The 17,397-nt window shown below is 49.6% G+C and overlaps 1 protein-coding gene across 3 annotated transcripts; it reads right to left on the bottom strand.

The window, feature by feature from the left end:
* Nucleotides 1-1,946: 1,946 nt before the first annotated feature.
* LOC127298877 (disease resistance protein RPM1) lies at nt 1,947-5,448 on the bottom strand. 3 transcript variants are annotated; one of them, XM_051328738.2, is made up of 3 exons: nt 5,098-5,448; nt 2,479-4,954; nt 1,947-2,351 (listed from the first exon to the last, which is right to left on the bottom strand). In XM_051328738.2, exons 2-3 carry the CDS (start codon nt 4,942-4,944, stop codon nt 2,322-2,324), a joined length of 2,496 nt encoding a protein of 831 aa, XP_051184698.1. In that variant the 5' UTR covers nt 4,945-4,954; nt 5,098-5,448; the 3' UTR covers nt 1,947-2,321. The 3 variants fall into 3 exon arrangements, with proteins under 3 accessions (XP_051184698.1, XP_051184696.1, XP_051184697.1); XM_051328736.2 differs by having other exon boundaries at nt 1,947-4,954; nt 5,078-5,126; nt 5,262-5,448; XM_051328737.2 differs by having other exon boundaries at nt 1,947-4,954; nt 5,098-5,126; nt 5,262-5,448.
* Nucleotides 5,449-17,397: the final 11,949 nt, after the last annotated feature.

Here is a 17,397-nt window from a genome sequence, read left to right as displayed (position 1 = left end):
TGTTGTCCATGTGTTGACTATCAGAATAAGAAGGATTCTTCCTCTAAAACCCTTCGCACACATCTGTTATGGTTCGGTTTCATGCCCAGCTACAATTGTTGGACCAAGCACGGAGAAAGAGGGATTATGATAGAAGATAATGAAGAAGAAAAGGATGATGACAACTATCATATGTTCCCTGAATACGGTTTTATTGCAATGGGGGAAGCAGAAGATCAAGAGGCGTCAGATGAGCCTCATGATGATCTTGGTTGGGCTACTGCTGATGCAAAGAGAGACCGCAAAACTGAAAAGGAAAGGTTGAAGTTCGATCAGATGTTAGAGGATCACAACAAATTGTTGTACCCAGCTTGCGAAAACTGCGAGAAAAAGCTAGGTAGCAAACTGAAATTGTTGCAATGAAAGGCAGAGAACGGTGTGACTGACTCGGGATTTGGAAAGTTGCTAAAAATAATGAAGAAGCAGGTTCCAAGGGGTAACGAAATTGCCCGCCAGTACTTACGAAGTGAAGATGGGTGTCTGCCCTCTAGAATTAAATGTGCAGAAGATACATGCATGCATTAATGATTGCATCCTCTACCGCGGTGAGTACGAGAATTTGGATGCATGCCCGGTATGCACTGCATTGAGGTATAAGATCAGGCGAGATGACCATGATGATGTTGAGAGCGAAAGCCCTAGGAAGAGGGTTCCTGCCAAGGTGATGTGGTATGTTCCTATAATATCACGGTTGAAACATTTGTTTAGAGACAAAGAACATGCCAGATTATTGCGATGGCACAAAAAATACCGTAAGAAAGACATGATGTTGAGACACCCCGCTGATGAGTCGCACTGGAGAAGAATCGAGAGAGAGTTCACATACTTTGCAGATGGCACGAGGAACTTAAGATTTGGTCTAAGTACAGATAACATGAATCCTTTTGAAGTGCAGAGCTGCACTCATAGTGACTCTAGTTGAAAGTTCGAAACCTGCTCATTGATGATAGCTTATTCTTGTTATTTTTTCGTTTTTACCTCATTTGTTAGCACTTTGCAGCCTCTTAAAGAAGTTTGGTGGAGATTTTAATCGCTTAATATTTGAGCGGCTACATATATATAGCAAAAGTGTTGGATACATCGGCTTAGAACAAGATATCCTTTGTTAGCAGCCTCTTAAATAAGTTTGATTCTTCTTTATAGTGCATAGTCACACTTCTTTCTATTTTCATGTGATCACTGATAAATTGAGCCATTTGGAGTGTCCCAAAAGATATATATCCATTAGGAACTTAGAGAAGTGCCACAATAGCTATATGTTTACTGGGGCACTTGGAGAAGTGTCACAAAAGATATACAACTAGAAACACTTTTGCTAATAATGCCCCTAAAGTGAGCCTAGCTCATTCGGTTAGGGAAGTGGATGTACAACCCAACCACCCAGGTTCAAGTCCCCACGGGCGCAGAATTGGGTTCTTATTATAAAAAAACACTGTAGGGGCTTCCCTTACCGTATTCCTTTCAAAAAAAAACACATCTTAGCCACACTTTAACAAGTGCCCGAGGAAAAATACCTCTAAATCTACACTGTGTTGTAGCGGGATGGATGGTGCAGGCCACTACTGCATGAGTTTGAGGTCTTCCTACAACGTAACAGTGGCAGGACGGAGATGGCGCATACGGCGCGCGCAGATCGCCATACGCTGGACGTGTGGGAGGACTGCGCATCAGCCATCGAATGCAGCAGTAAATAACAAGTCATCAAAATTAAAGATCAAACTCAATCGTCTTAAATCCGGTGAAGGTAACAAATGCTAGAGTTCCAGAACTTATTCGCAAAAAACGAAAATGCATAAAAATATGTTGTCGGATAAAACAGTCAGGCTTGACCCAGATTTAGATGATAGGATAGATTTCAGAGATATAGATATCAGAAATTACCCAAGACAACCAGTACAACAACAATATTCATAACAAACTTAGAATGCATCATTTGATATAAACGGTCCATGATTTTACATCAAGCCAAGCCAAGCCAAGCTAATAGCAGTACATAACCAATGACCCAACGGAGCAAACTGACTCGTCTTACATTCTTGAGCGCAAGTAGTGCCCGATTTTCAGTACTTTACTTACAAACGACGAAAATGCATGAAACGATGTGTTGTCGAATAAAAATCCGGCAGGAAGTAGGCTGCAGCTCCGTAGCTAGGTCCGGATGTCCGGAACATGCTTCATGTAATTTTCCATCAGCGCCCACTCAGCCTTGAAGTCTTTGTGTAGACCGCGCAGCCAGAGCTTCTTCAGCGATCCAAGGTATTCGATGCCACTAGGAACCATACTTAACCCCGAGAGCGACACGATGTAGATACCTTCAATGCGGGGAAGGGCATTCTTTTCAATCACTATCTTCTTGACATTCAGCATGCGCTTCAAGACAAGTGTCTTGAGCTCTGCAAAGCTCCCTGCAGAAACAACCAAAGTGTCTGCACTACTCACCGTGTTAAGACTAAGGTAGGTCAGAGCTGGCACATGAGATGCCAATATCTGCAACGGATCTTCTTTTCCAAGGTTGCACCAACTTAGAGCTAGATACTTGAGATACTTTCCGTTCCCCTGGAATATCGGGGACTTGAGTATCCCATCGGCCCAGCCGCCCCTGACAATTAGTTTGCGGAATTCATTAGATACTGGCTTTAGGGATTCGAAACAAAGTATCTCATTCTCATCACATGCAGAAAGAAGTAGGCTGGAAAGATGGGGCATGGCCGACAGGGTAGAGAAAAGGTTTTGGCAGTCAGCACCACTGATGTTGTCAATCCACAGAGTCTGCAGTTTATTCATTTTCTTCAGCTGCACGGGCAAGTCCTTGCTTGCCTGGACGGTCTCAAGAGTCTGCAGTTCTTCCAACTTGGATATCCCTTTAGGTGCTTCCACGCCGACGAAGTAGCGGAACTCTGTCCGGTTCTCATCAGCAAACCTGTCAGCCAAAAGGTGCCGTAGCTTCTCCACCTTTACAATTGCTGGCGGCAGCTTCTCTATCTTTGTTTGCTTAATGTCTAGTGTCTGGAGGTTTGAGAGCTTCTCAATAGACTTTGGAAGTGACCGGACCTTGGTGCGCCTTAAGCCGATATAGCGGAGGTTGAACAAATCCCCTATGGTTTCCGGGACTTGGTTGATTTCAGAATCTTGCAGCTCAAGAACAGTAAGGTAGCTGGATCCAGTCAAAACTGAGGAAATCATGTTGGTGGAGGATTGAGGTGCTTCAAGTGAGATCATTGTCCGGAGGTGTGGGAACTCCACCGCCGCTGACGCTACCATCGCTGTGCTTTTTTTCCAACCACATGCTGATAGCCGGCGGACTTCTTTATCCATGCGGGACATTTCAGCCTGATCACTCGCGGTGCCAAACCGCTCCTCTCTAGCAACAACAAGAGCTAGGTCTCGGACAATGTCATGCATCTTACAGATCCTAACCCTGTTGAGCTCATCTCTCTCCACAACTTCCAACATATTCCGGCCAATGAGTTCCATGAGATTTCCCTCGGCCACTTCCTCAGGTGTGCTGTTATCTGTCTTCACTGCAAATCCTTCCGCAACCCACAGCCGGACAAGACTCTCTCCCGAGATGGGGTAGTCCTCAGGAAACATGCTGCAATACAGGAAGCAATTCCTGAGATCACCTGGCATATCATGGTAACTCAGCTGAAGTATCTCCTGGACATGGTTATTTGCGTGCAGCTTGCTCCGAAGGTGGTTGTACACCTGCTTCCAGGCATGTTGATCTATTTGTCTCGTCGACAATAGGCTGCCGGCAGATACAATCGCTAATGGCAGGCCATGGCACCTCTTTACTACAGAACGAGCCACCTCATCAAGCGCTTGAGGGCAATTGTGGCCCACTCTGTTGTGAAAAGCCCTTCTGCAAAAGAGGTTGAATGATTCTTCCATGTCCAAAGGCTGGAGTTGCAGGCGACGTCCCTCTAGAGCAAGAGCTGCCACATCATCAATCCGTGTTGTGATCACTACACGGCTTCCTTGGAGGCCCTGGAATGTGCTCTGCAACTTAGTGTATGCTTGTTTGTCCCACACATCATCCAGCACGATCAAGCATTTCTTGTCTTGCAGTATCTTTTTTATTGCCTCTGCTAGCTCATAGAAGTCAGGCCTGGCGCGAGTGTTGACTGGTAGTGGTGGCTGTGGCTGTTGTGTATGACTTATCTTGCTGAGCACTGTCCCCAGCAGATCAACCACATCATATGCTTGTGACACCACAATCCAAGCATGGGCATCAGGGAATTTGGCACTCTCCCGATCATACACATTTTTCACTAGTGTGGTTTTTCCCAAACCTCCCATACCAGACACTGTTATTAACGTGTGTTCCTTGTCATCGATGGTTAGCCATTCAGTCAACTTGCTCCTGTTCTCATCAATCCCCACAAGATCGTCATCGTTGATGAGCTCGGGAAAGCAGCGTCCATTCCTGCGGATATCAATGTCCGCATGCTCATTCTTAATGGGATGGACTGGGTTAGTCCAATTGCTACGCATTTCTCCGACATGCTTGATATCCTTCTCAATCTCTTCAACTTCCTTGGCAATTTGACTGAAAACCTTATAATGGTGATTTCCCATGACGATGTACTTACGTAGGAAGCCTTGTTCCTTGAGTTTAAGGGCCTCATACAAGTACTTGTCAATAAAATCCTCAACTCGGTAGGCTAGCTTCCTCACCAATGAAATCCAAGTCTTGATGGCATCGTTGCTCAGTTGTGTTGTGCCCTGACCTTTTATCACACCACTTATCATCATCAGCTCATCGTCAATTCTTTTGACCTTTCCTGGCAGTTCACGTAGATTTTCTGCCTTCCTGGACAGCTTCTCTACCACAGCCGAGACAGCGTCATTTACTATAACTGCCCCAATTTTTGACACCGCAAGGAGTATAGCCGCCTCCGCCATCCGCTTGCTTCTGCAGTAACACCAACATGCATGAACAAAATGACACTTCAAACTCTGTAATTGAACTTGTTAACTAGTACTATATACGTACTACCCGCAAAAAAAAAAACTAGTACTATATACGTATACGTACTAGGTAGCCCTCGTCCCTACCAGGATATGGTACAAGCACCACCGTCCGTCTGAACAAGAAAAGATGAAGAGAAGCCCTTTAGATCCAAGCTAGAAGGGAGACGATCACCCCAGGGATGCAACCGTCCCTAGCAATAATCAAGAGAAGAAACAAGGTCAGGCTCCCTTTGTCACCCTTCTTCTACCTCGGGCAGCGAGGAGACGGAGCTAGCGGTGGTGCGACTAGCGATGACGGTGTCGATGAGACGACGAGCAGCCGGTGGTGCGACTAGCGACGACGGCGTGGCAGAGGTCAATGTTTGGGTGGTGGCTGAGACACATGGTGCGTGAGGGGAAGGTGCAGTAATGTAAGTGGGAGTCGGGCAGAAGGATAAGCTGCGTGTGGCGTCTATGGTTCCCTTCACGGATGCAAATTTGACGGACTGATATTCGCTGACTTTGACGCTGACGGGTTTTTTTTGCATGTGATCTTGCACTAGATTGGCAGTTGCATCTCCAACGCGGCGACCTATTCCGGTGCCTCCGCGCGTCTGGATAGGTCGAAACGAACAAAACCGCGGTCCAGCGCGCGGACCCATCGCTAAAATGGATGAAAGCCGGTCCAAATCTGGGCCGCGTTTGCGTGGCTGCGGACGCCGATCGCTGGCCGCTCGCCTCCTCCCCTTGTCATCCCCTGGCTTGCGTGTCAGGCCTGCGTGTCATAGGGATATAATTTTTTTTTTCATTAAAATAAAATATATTATATTTTTTTAATAGTACCTACTGTTGACTGCCAAAACCCACCGGCGGGCAGCGACTTATCAACACTGTAGAGCCGGGAAGAGCCTAGAGCTGCGGCTGGCTGAGACCCCTCCGAGCGACGGCCCGCAATGCTCTTCTGGTCACACGCGGCGATGCGAAGTGCAAGGGCGTGCCACCTGACCTATACCTGGTCAGGAAGGTGATGGGGATGCCTCGCTTAGTTTCCTGCATGGCATACACGTAAACATTAAATACGAGCCTCGATCGGCTCTCAGGTTATCCTGTGAATCGGCTCAAAGAGCCGATCCACCCATGATTCGTACGGGGTGCACGAATATATGGTGATCCTGCTTGATCAAGATAAAGCTAATTAGATCTACGACGATTTAGGGTTTTCACCGCATAATCGGATCATCCTACTCCAGGTTGGGCCTCGCGGCCACGCACGGTGATCGTAAGCCGATCCTAAACAAGGCCTAAAAACCAACATGAAGTTGATCCTCGGAACATCCTGTTTAGGACTTGCGAACGCCACCCTACGTGCCGCTGGATCCTCCACCCCTTTGTAAGGCCTAACTATTGCAGATATTAAACTAATCCTTGCAGAACAAGGAGCAATCGTAACGGATCAGATCTACTAAATAAAGATCAAGCGGGGTGCCGCCCCCACACCTGAGATAGGTGTGAGGGCGGCTAGACATGCAAGGGTTGCACTACGTAAGCATGTTATACGAAGAACTATGCTAACCCTAACACATCTATGATAACTACGTTGCTCGCCATCAAAGACGCTTCAGTACGAGCAACGCATGAACAACGTGGGGCTTGTGCTGCCTAGATCGCAAGATGCGATCTAGGCAGCATGTCGCTTACCTGATAGAAACCCTCGAGACGAAGGAGTTGGCGATGCGCCGAGATTGGTTTGTTTTGGGTTGAACGTGAGTTGTTGTTTATTTCATAAACCCTAGATACATATTTATAGTCCAGGGGACTTTCTAATTCGGACGTGCACCTAACCGTGCACGAGTAAAACTCTAACTTCTAACTTAAGATACGATCTAATAAATTACAGATACACGGGCAAACTAGCCCAAATTCTCCGTGCAAGGCCGCTTCAGAGATCTTCCACGTGTAGTCTCCCAAGCCCATCTCTCTTACGGCCCACCTCTGGATTTGTCCAAAATCTGGTGATAACACATGCCCCCCTGGTTTTGGAAATATTTTTCCAAAATCATTATGCCTTCCTTCGTCGGGTCATGTCGTGGCAGAGCAGAGCTGTTGCAGTATCCGTTATCATTATGCCCTGTCTTCTCAGCTTCTCTGCAAAATTCGATAGCTCTGGCGTCATCTCCTTGGAAACTGTAATGACATTAAATTTCCACCAGGCTCCTCATTATTTAACTGTGCCGATTGATTAGTTATCTTTATCCCCTTCCTCTGCTCCAACCATCGGCACCCCAAAAAACCCTTCTGCACACGATGTCTTCTTCTTCCTCTGCCTCGTCGGGACTTTCCTTTGAGTCCTCTTCCTCCCCCGAGCCGATGCCAGCACCGAGCCCACAAGAGGTCCATGCGGCCAACACCCGCCGCGCCATAGAGGCCGGGGAGGAGCCAGACCATGACTTCTCCATCTGGTCCGAGGACGACGAGTTCTCGACGGACGGGGAGAGCGACCTCCGCTTCCTTGCCGACGGGGAGTCGGAGGAGGAGAGCGATGACGATCGCTTCTCCTGGGATGACTTTACCTCCTCCGAGGTGAAGGAGGAGGAAGAGGAGGAGGAGGACGACGTCAGCCCCTCCGACGAGCCGCCGGCCAAGCGCCACTGCCCCTGGCCAGGGAACCTTAGTGATTATGATAGCGACGACGACGACGACGTGGAGGACGAGGACAACGAAGGTCCTGCCGGCGGCCGCTACAGCAGCGACGACGAGCCCGACGGGAGCAGCGCCGACAGCGCTGACGATGGTGACGACGAGGGCAGTGACGGCCCGTAGAATAGGACCTCTAAAATAGGATCAGCAGCAGCAGACGGGGCAATGTATCCCCTTAGTACTCCCTTTTGAGAGCAATCAGCTCTTCTATGTAAGAAATCTGGTTTATCAATGAAGAAATTCCCCAATTTGCCAATTTCTTTTATGCCAATTCAGCCGATTCCCTTTTATACTGACCCCGCCGATCGTCACTTAACCAATGCCTAACGAGCCGATGACAACGCATCGGTATTTCAATGCTCCATTCTTCATCCTTTTGATCTTTTGCCTTTCCCAACTGACGACTTTGAGCTCTGGCGGACAACTAGGCAGATCGACGTTCTTACGAGAGCCCCAGAACCACTGCTGAAACGACTTGATGCTGAAGTCGATACCACTGGGTTTTCAGCCCGATGAAATCTCAATCGGCTTATTAAGAACAGAAAATTCTGCGCCATCCGTTGCCCCCCGAGCCTCTATCAAGGCGAGCACATCAGTGGACTAACCAACGTGTCGTCACCGGTTCTCAAGTCATGATGCAGAACCAGCCGATCTCAGCAAAATCGGCTTTCCAGAGCAGAGAACTTTCAGGGTGAGCTGCCCCCCGAGCTTCTTCAGTCTACTCTTCGCGCCTTGCGGGTCAGATCGGCTCCTTTCCTTTGGTGGATCTGATGCAACACATCCTTAACCTGATCTGCACATTACTCGCAAAAGGAAACCTGCTTCATTGACCCTCTGCTCATAACAATTGTACCTCTTGAGTCGATGGCCACGTATCGGCTTCGCTTCGTGCGAATTTTTTTTTTTTATTTGGCCGATTTTTCCTTAATCGGCCCCCAATGTTCCACTGCACGCAAGTTTGCACATGTTTATCTGCACATGTTCATCTGACTATCCCCCGAGCCGAATCTGCCAAATGACTGCAGATATCGGCTTTCATGGTTAGTCAGGGCACTGCTCTTGTACGTCGGCTTCGCAAAGATTCATGCTGACTTTCATCTGCTGACGTGGCCGCCGCCCAGTGGATCGTTGCTGAACACAAGCAGAATATGTGCAGAGGATAATTTTGGCCGATTGCTGGAATCGGCCTCCACATTGCTTGTTCGATGAAGGTTTTGTAATGTTCCTCCATAAATTTTTTTGGGGCCGATCACAAGGATCAGCCTCGCACGGTTTGCTCATTGGTTTAATCTTGCTACTCGGTCAGGCTGGATAAAACCAACCCAACCTCTGACTTGATGCGCCTGCTGTCGTCCACCTTGAGTGCATCGTAGACTCGTGGAGCGCTAAGCTCTGTCGGCAAGACGAGCACCATGTTTGTGCCAGCCGATGTTTCATCATCGGCTTTCTTTTGCTTGGGACGCCACTCCATTCTCCGTGGACGACCCTCTTCATCCAGGGCTCGCTGAACCTTTGCAGCCAGATCAGGCCGTGCCTTTCTTAACGTATGCAGGTATAACCTTTCGGCTTCCTCCAGGCCGCGCAACCGCTGAACCCTGCGTTTTTGTGAACGGCTGAGTCCATCAGGGCACCACCTTGGTCGGTGGTACCTGTCTTCTTCTTCTTCTAGTCCCTCGTCTTCGGAATCCTCAAGATCTGCCCAACGAGGTGACCCAGCACGTTTGCTCTGTGGCGGGAGAGGCCTAATTGCTCGAACACAGACACGTTGGCTGCCTCCTTCTTCTTCTTGTTGCATTCTGGGCAATTGCCGATTGTGGGCAATCGGCTCATTCCTGAATCCCAGCAGTGTCTGAAGAAAGGGCAGTCCCAGTGTCTGGCGTTGTCATCTTGCTCCCTCGACCTGTCCGTGGCACGGCGCTCGCACTCCTCCTCATCGCGATCCTGCCGACGATGTCTTCTGGCTTCTCTAACCAGACGATCTCCTTCATCATCATAGTTGGACCGTCGGCGTTGGTCATACTGACTCACATATTTGTTGAGGAGGTGATCAGAGAGAGGTCGTTGATATCTTATATTCTTCACCTCTCCCTCTGTGACGTAGCGCTTGCCATCATGACGGAGCCGATCGCGTGGAGCGGCCTCCTTTGTGTCTTTGCTATGAGAGCAGCTGCCCTCATCTCCATCTTTGCCAGAGTGGTTTCCAGGTCCTACCATGTTGATACTGAACGAGGGACCTGGCTGGCAACCCTCAGGGTAGGTGACTTCCACCATGTTAACGGCGGGGAAGGGTTGGGTGTCGACCTTCATGGCGTACTGGTTGAAAATTAAACGCCCCTTCTCTATCGCCGCTTGGATGTGCTGACGCCACACCCTGCAGTCGTTGGTGGCATGGGAGAGCGAGTTGTGGAATTTGCAGTACGGCTTTCCGTTTAGCTCTTGCGCCGTGGGGAACTTGAGACCTTCAGGAATCGTCAACTGTTTCTCCTTGAGCAGGAGGTCGAAGATTTGTTCAGTCTTGGTCACGTCAAAATCAAATCCCCTGGGCGGCCCTGGTGGCTTTACCCATTTGTAGGACACGGGGGCTCCTCCCCGAGTCCACTCAGCCACTGCTACTTCTTGGTCTCCCGCAGGAACTTCGTCTTCCTCTGCATCGACCAGGACTACTGCACGCTTGAACTTGTCTTGGTACAGGTCCGGGTGGCGCTGTTCATATGCTGATAGTTTCTGAACCATGTGCGCCGACGAGGATAATCTGCTTGGGAGGCCATGTCCTTGAGCTGTGTTGCAAGGCCAGCTACGCCAACTCGGCGCTTCCTTTTCGATTATACGAACCGAATAACATCGGTTCCTAAGATTCCTGAAGCGCTGGATGTACTCTGTCACCGTTTCTCCGCGCTTCTGACGTAGTTGTGCTAGATCGGCAATGCTAGACTCGGAAGCTTCTGAATGGTATTGCGTATGGAATTGTTCTTCCAATTTCTTCCAAGACTGGATGGAGTTCTTGGCAAAGAGGTGTACCATCCAAAAGCCGATCCCGTGAGGGACTGTGAAAAGAGCCTCACGCGTAGCTGATCCGACACTGAAGCCGGTCCTAGTTGCGCCAAATATCGGCCGACGTGCTTGATGGAGCTGGAGCCATCTGATCCACTGAATTTGGAGAAGTCAGGGAGCCGATATTTAGGTGGCAGCGGGATCATCTCGTACTCGTCGGGGTACGGCTTGGAATAGCCGATTGCCCTTCTTTTCGGCACCATGCCAAACTGGTCTCTCAGTATGGTACTGATCTGATCCGGCTGGCCGGGCTGCAGGAGTTGCACTACGAAGATTCGCCGGGGTGGCGTACTTAGCCAGCCATGTTTGCTTTTCCAGCTACGAGCCAAGCTGCAGGAGCTGGGCTGCGGAGTTTCGTCGGGGTGGCGTACTTAGTTAGCCACGTACGCTTCTCAAGCTACGTCGTGACGTTCCTCCTGTCTTCGCGGAGTCCACGATGTCGTGGCCTGGTTTGAGAGTGCCCAGTTGCCACAATCTGGCACATACGTGCACGCGTATCCTTGAGGGATCTCCTTAGGCGCCTCAGCCAAGAACTGGTAGTCACTAGGGTCACCACCAATCTTGTAGACGACGAATGCCGGTGTAGCCGGCACTTCCGCTGGTGCTGCCAACGCATATGGCAGCGGTGGACGGGACTGGAGTGGCAACTCTCCTTGATGCGTCCCGAGAGCTGGTCCTGACGGCGAGTACTGGTGGCTCATGATCTCCTGGATCACGCGCAGAGCGAGACGCTCCAACACGTTGACCAAGTTTTCGAGTGGCGGTGTAGCGAGTGAGCCACCAAGTAGTTGATCTCCTGCCGCAGCCCCTGGTGCGTTCCTCCGACGGGGCGGAGAGGTCTATCCCATCGAGTGCACCTTGCGGTGAGAATCCCTTCCATCGATGCCATGGGAACGGGTTCTACGAAAGAGCCGATGAGGTCGGCTTCGAGGGTGACCTTGATCTCGTCGTATCTCTTCTTGAGCTCGTCAGGCAGCTCCTCGTAGGTGACTGGCGTGCCGTCCGCCATCTCAGATGTAGATGGCGATGTGGTTGATGTAGACGATTGTCCCACCGGGCGTGCCAGAATGTGTTGACTGCCAAAACCCACCGGCGGGCAGCGACTTGTCAACACTGTAGAGCCGGGAAGAGCCTAGAGCTGCGGCTGGCTGAGACCCCTCCGAGCGACGGCCCGCAATGCTCTTCGGTCACACGCGGCGATGCGAAGTGCAAGGGCGTGCCACCTGACCTATACCTGGTCGGGAAGGTGATGGGGATGCCTCGCTTAGTTCCTGCATGGCATACACGTAAACATTAAATACGAGCCTCGATCGGCTCTCAGGTTATCCTGTGAATCGGCTCAAAGAGCCGATCCACCCATGATTCGTACGGGGTGCACGAATATATGGTGATCCTGCTTGATCAAGATAAAGCTAATTAGATCTACGACGATTTAGGGTTTTCACCGCATAATCGGATCATCCTACTCCAGGTTGGGCCTCGCGGCCACGCACGGTGATCGTAAGCCGATCCTAAACAAGGCCTAAAAACCAACATGAAGTTGATCCTCGGAACATCCTGTTTAGGACTTGCGAACGCCACCCTACGTGCCGCTGGATCCTCCACCCCTTTGTAAGGCCTAACTATTGCAGATATTAAACTAATCCTTGCAGAACAAGGAGCAATCGTAACGGATCAGATCTACTAAATAAAGATCAAGCGGGGTGCCGCCCCCACACCTGAGATAGGTGTGAGGGCGGCTAGACATGCAAGGGTTGCACTACGTAAGCATGTTATACGAAGAACTATGCTAACCCTAACACATCTATGATAACTACGTTGCTCGCCATCAAAGACGCTTCAGTACGAGCAACGCATGAACAACGTGGGGCTTGTGCTGCCTAGATCGCAAGATGCGATCTAGGCAGCATGTCGCTTACCTGATAGAAACCCTCGAGACGAAGGAGTTGGCGATGCGCCGAGATTGGTTTGTTTTGGGTTGAACGTGAGTTGTTGTTTATTTCATAAACCCTAGATACATATTTATAGTCCAGGGGACTTTCTAATTCGGACGTGCACCTAACCGTGCACGAGTAAAACTCTAACTTCTAACTTAAGATACGATCTAATAAATTACAGATACACGGGCAAACTAGCCCAAATTCTCCGTGCAAGGCCGCTTCAGAGATCTTCCACGTGTAGTCTCCCAAGCCCATCTCTCTTACGGCCCACCTCTGGATTTGTCCAAAATCTGGTGATAACACCTACTGCTAGTCTAGCTACCTAGGAGGCCAGCGGCCTCCCGGCGACTCGCCGTCAGGGTCGTGGATTTCACTCAACACGGCGGTTTGTACGCGTGAGGATTCCACTCCAGCTTACCAGCTGGGTGGTGCGGCGGCGGCCTTCTTGCGGCATTCCTCCGTGGCCGCCCTCCTCCTTTCCGTCCTCGCAGCTTGGGCGCGCTCCGCCTCTTGCGGTGTGAGGATCCGCTTCCCGCACAACGCGAGCTCGCGCGCGGCGGCACATTCCACAACATCTCGTGCCTCCGGGTGGACGCGGCCGGCGTGCTGGGCCTCATGGTTCTCCTGCCGACGACGCAGGCGCTCTTGGCTACACCTGGGCAAAGTTCGGGCCGGGCCGGGTTTCGGGCCGGGCTTAAAAAGCCCGCGGGTAAAAAGTCAGGCCCGAGCCCGGCCCAACCGCCGGGCCTGTAAATTAAGCTCGAGCCCGGCCCGAACGAGCAAAAAGCCCGGCCTGGCCCGAACGAGCAAAAAGCCTGGCCCGGCTCGAGAAGCCCGGCCCGACCAGGCTAAAATGCACAAAAATGAAGGCCCAAACCCGGCCCGGCCCGACGTTCGGGCTCAGATTTCAAGCCCAAACCTGGCCGGAAGTGCAAGCCCGACCTGGCCCGACCCGGGATTTTCGGGCCGGGTCGGGCCGGGCCGTCCGGGCCGGGCTGCCCATGCCCAGATGTACTCTTGGCGGCCGCGCTCCGCCGACGCAGCATCCTCCCGGGCGCGCCGCTCGGGCGAGGGCAGCTGGAGGAGGTGGCGGGCTACTTGCAAAAGCGAGGAGCTCGTTCTTCCGGCCGATGAGGTCGCCTAAATGGAGGCGACCGGCCCGGACGGAGGCCTCGTTCTCCTTCGTCACGTGCGTGAGCTCGGCGAGACGCTCCTCGATGGCGACGTTGAGCTTCACCATCTCGAGGTCGTGGAGGTAATCCTCCGCGTCGACGGCCGCGATGGCATCCGCCTCCTCCGCGGAGGGCTCCGATCCCTCCTCCGCGGCCTCGTACCAGCTATCCACCGCCTCGTGCCAGCTGTCCGCGGCCGCCTCCACCAGCTCTGCGTCCTCTGCCTTCTTCGCCGCCCCATCGGCCGCGATGCGGATTGCCTCGTCGTCAGCGACCCACCGCGCATCCTGCCGCTCCTCCTCCTCCGTTAGCGGGAACCTGCACGGGCGGCGAGGGAGACCTTGACCCACGTGGTATGTAGGGTCCACGGCATGGCGATGGAGGAGGAGAGGGCACCAGAGATGGTAGAGGGGGAGAGGACGGCGGAGCGGGTGAGGTCTGCGAGGCCACGCGTGCCATCTTTTATAGCCGGTGGCCTTGGCGGGAAACTTGGTCCCGAGCGCGCGCCCTTGGCCTTTCCCGCGCGTCTCCCGCTCGCCATTACTGTCCCGTCGAGGCCTGCCATGGCGCAGCGCCGCCCAGGGACGACGAACAACGTGGCGGGTTTTTTGGTCACCGTGTTGGACACAGCGTGCGACCCAAATGGACACACTGACGCGGCCGCTGTCCGCTGTCCGCGTGTCCGCGCAGGCACCCGAACGACCCAAAACGGATAGCCTAGCGCGTCCGTTTAGGTTGCCGCGTTGGAGATACCCTTCAAGTGCACACACAAATGGCTCCCAGGCTACCTCTAGCTTGTTTTTAAATAAATCGAGAATCTCGTACAAAAGTTTCAAAAAGCATGGAACAAAAATTCCAGGTGTAGATAATAATGAACTATACTAGTGTGCCAAGAAACCAATCCGAAATTCATTATATTTTAAGCTCAGAAAAAATGACAAATGTGTGAATCAGGGTGCTATATGAACAGTGCATAAAAAACAGTGCATATTTTCACAACATGGACATTTGTCAAATTTGTAATTTTTGTGTAGTCTAAAATACAAAACGAGTTTTGAATTTAGATTTTGCACGTTGTAGAGTTCAACATTACCTACACCTGGAAAAATATTATAATTTTTTAAAACATAAAGATATTGGTTTAAAAAATTTTAAAAACCCAGGCCACCATGGAGCTCGGGCTCCATTTGTGACTTCCGGTTGCTTACAGAATTATTTTTTTTGAAAAGGGGTGAAAACGCCTCAGCCTATGCATCGTGATGATGCACACGGCCTTTATTAAAAGTTTGAAAGGTCTCACAGAAATATACGATACACCACTCAAGTATCACTCATGAACAATACATCAATCGAACATGAGAATATCATAAAAACTGGCCAACTAAGCATCTTGTAGTTGACTAGTGTGACACCAACCAACCTGGGACAAGATATCCTCTGCAACCGTCTGTAGATGGTTGCATCCAGTATCCATAAACGCCCGCTGGTCTTGAGGAAGGAGTAGCGCCACAGTTACACCCAGTGGACCACCATATGAATAACCTGGATGTTGTTAAAAGAAGTTGAATTGTTAAACACAATATTGTTACGACACCACCATATTGACTAGCATAGAGCGGACACACTAATGCGTATCCGATCCTTTGCTTTTTTGTCTACTCCATTTAACCAATTACCGAACATATTGGTAATATTAGTTGGAGGTGGAAGGTCATAGGCAAAAAACACCATCCGCCAAAGTAATTTTGCAAACGGGCAAAATGTAAATAAATGTTCAATGGATTCTTGAGCACCACAAAAACAACACTTCGTACAACCCTTCCAGTTCCTTTTCGCAAGATTATCTTTAGTTAGCAACACCTTATTATCAAGAAACCACATAAATATTTTTATCTTTAGTGGAATTTTAAGTTTCCATAGATATTTCCGCAAGAAAGGAGTATGATCATTCATTAGGTCTTCATACATATATTTGACAGTGAAAAAGCCTGTGGTAGTTAGGTTCCAAACAAAGCTATCCGTTTGATCTTGAAGGGTAACATTCATGAGACATCGACACAGATGCAACCAATCCATCCATTTATCCCCATGCAAAATCCTTCGAAATTGGATATTCAGAGGAACATGAGCTAACACATCCGCAACCAAGACATTTCTATGATGCGCTATATGATATAAAGATGGATATTGTTGTGCCAACGTTTTATCACGCAACCAAACATCCTCCCAAAATCTAATAGTTGAACCACACCTAACTTAAAGTGTTCACGTGCAAAGAAATCATCTTTCACTTGCATTAGTCCCTTCCAGAAAGGAGAATCAGATGGTTTAGCTTGAACTGGAGAGAGAGTCTTTTGGGATAGATACTTATTATGTAATAACTCTTGCCAAACCCCTTCTTCATTCAATAATTTGAATAACCACTTACTTAGAACGCATATATTTTTTAACTCTAGGACCTCAATATCAAGGCCACTTTGATCTTTTGGTCTACATATAATATTCCATTTTGTTAATCTATACTTCCGCTTTTCTTCATCCCCTTGCCAAAAAATCTAGATCGATAAAAATCAAGTCTCTTTAAAACCCCTTTCGGAATTTGAAGGAAAGACAACATAAACATTGGTAAACTTTTCAACACAGAATTGATCAACACAAGTATATCTCCATAAGATAAGAGCTTACCCTTCCAGCAACCCAATTTGCCTTCAAATCGAGTTTCTACCCGATACCAATCTGAATTTCTAAGAGTTTTGTAGTGAATAGGAACTCCTAGATATCTAAAAGGCAAAGAGCCCACTTCACATCCAAAAATATGTTTATATTGTTGTTCCTCTTCCTTGGCTTTTCCGAAACAAAAAAGTTCACTCTTATGAAAATTTATTTTCAAACCCGATAGTTGTTCGAAGATACAAAGAATGAGTTTCATATTTAATGCCTAAAGAATTATTGACCTTCGTCCCTTGAAGAACGCTCATTTCGGTCTTTCCACCAGGTATGCAAAGGTGCACTATTAGGCATTATATTGTAATTTCCTTGTATACTAACATTTATAGGGTTAGAACTTTGTAATTTGTACATTTGTACATCATGTAAACATCACATGGAGGCCACCTCTTTTGGTAGTGCCCAAATCCCCCTAAATCCCTAACCTCTAATATTGTATCAGCCTAATCAGGACTTCCGTCGCCGCCTCTCCCTACACCTCCGTTGACCTCCTTCGAGCGTCACTTGCTTCCCTCTTCCACGTCCTGATTGACGCCACTGTCTCCATGTGGTGTCCCATCGGCACCTTCTCCATTTGCTCCATGTTCTCGAGCCTCCCATCTTTGTCCAACATTTTGGCCGCCTCTCCTCAACGTCCGCTTTTCCGCCGGCTACAACACTAGCATTGACACCTACCACGGTGCCTGCATTCGCACCGGACCCGGTTCCCATCATTGCATCAGCCAAGGCGTCTGCCTATGCTGATTCTAACTTCATGTTGTTGTCATACGTTGCACCCTATAGTGCGCTGGTTGCATCGGTCACTGCCTCTTTTGGCG

The sequence above is a fragment of the Lolium perenne genome, chromosome 5 (assembly GCF_019359855.2).
Source record: "Lolium perenne isolate Kyuss_39 chromosome 5, Kyuss_2.0, whole genome shotgun sequence".
Lineage (NCBI taxonomy): Eukaryota > Viridiplantae > Streptophyta > Magnoliopsida > Poales > Poaceae > Lolium > Lolium perenne.
This window is presented reverse-complemented; position numbering and strand designations above follow the sequence as displayed.

Excerpts from the sequence above, each read along its gene's own strand:
- LOC127298877 (XM_051328736.2), bottom strand. The coding sequence starts at position 4,944 with ATGGCGGAGGCGGCTATACTCCTTGCGGTGTCAAAAATTGGGGCAGTT.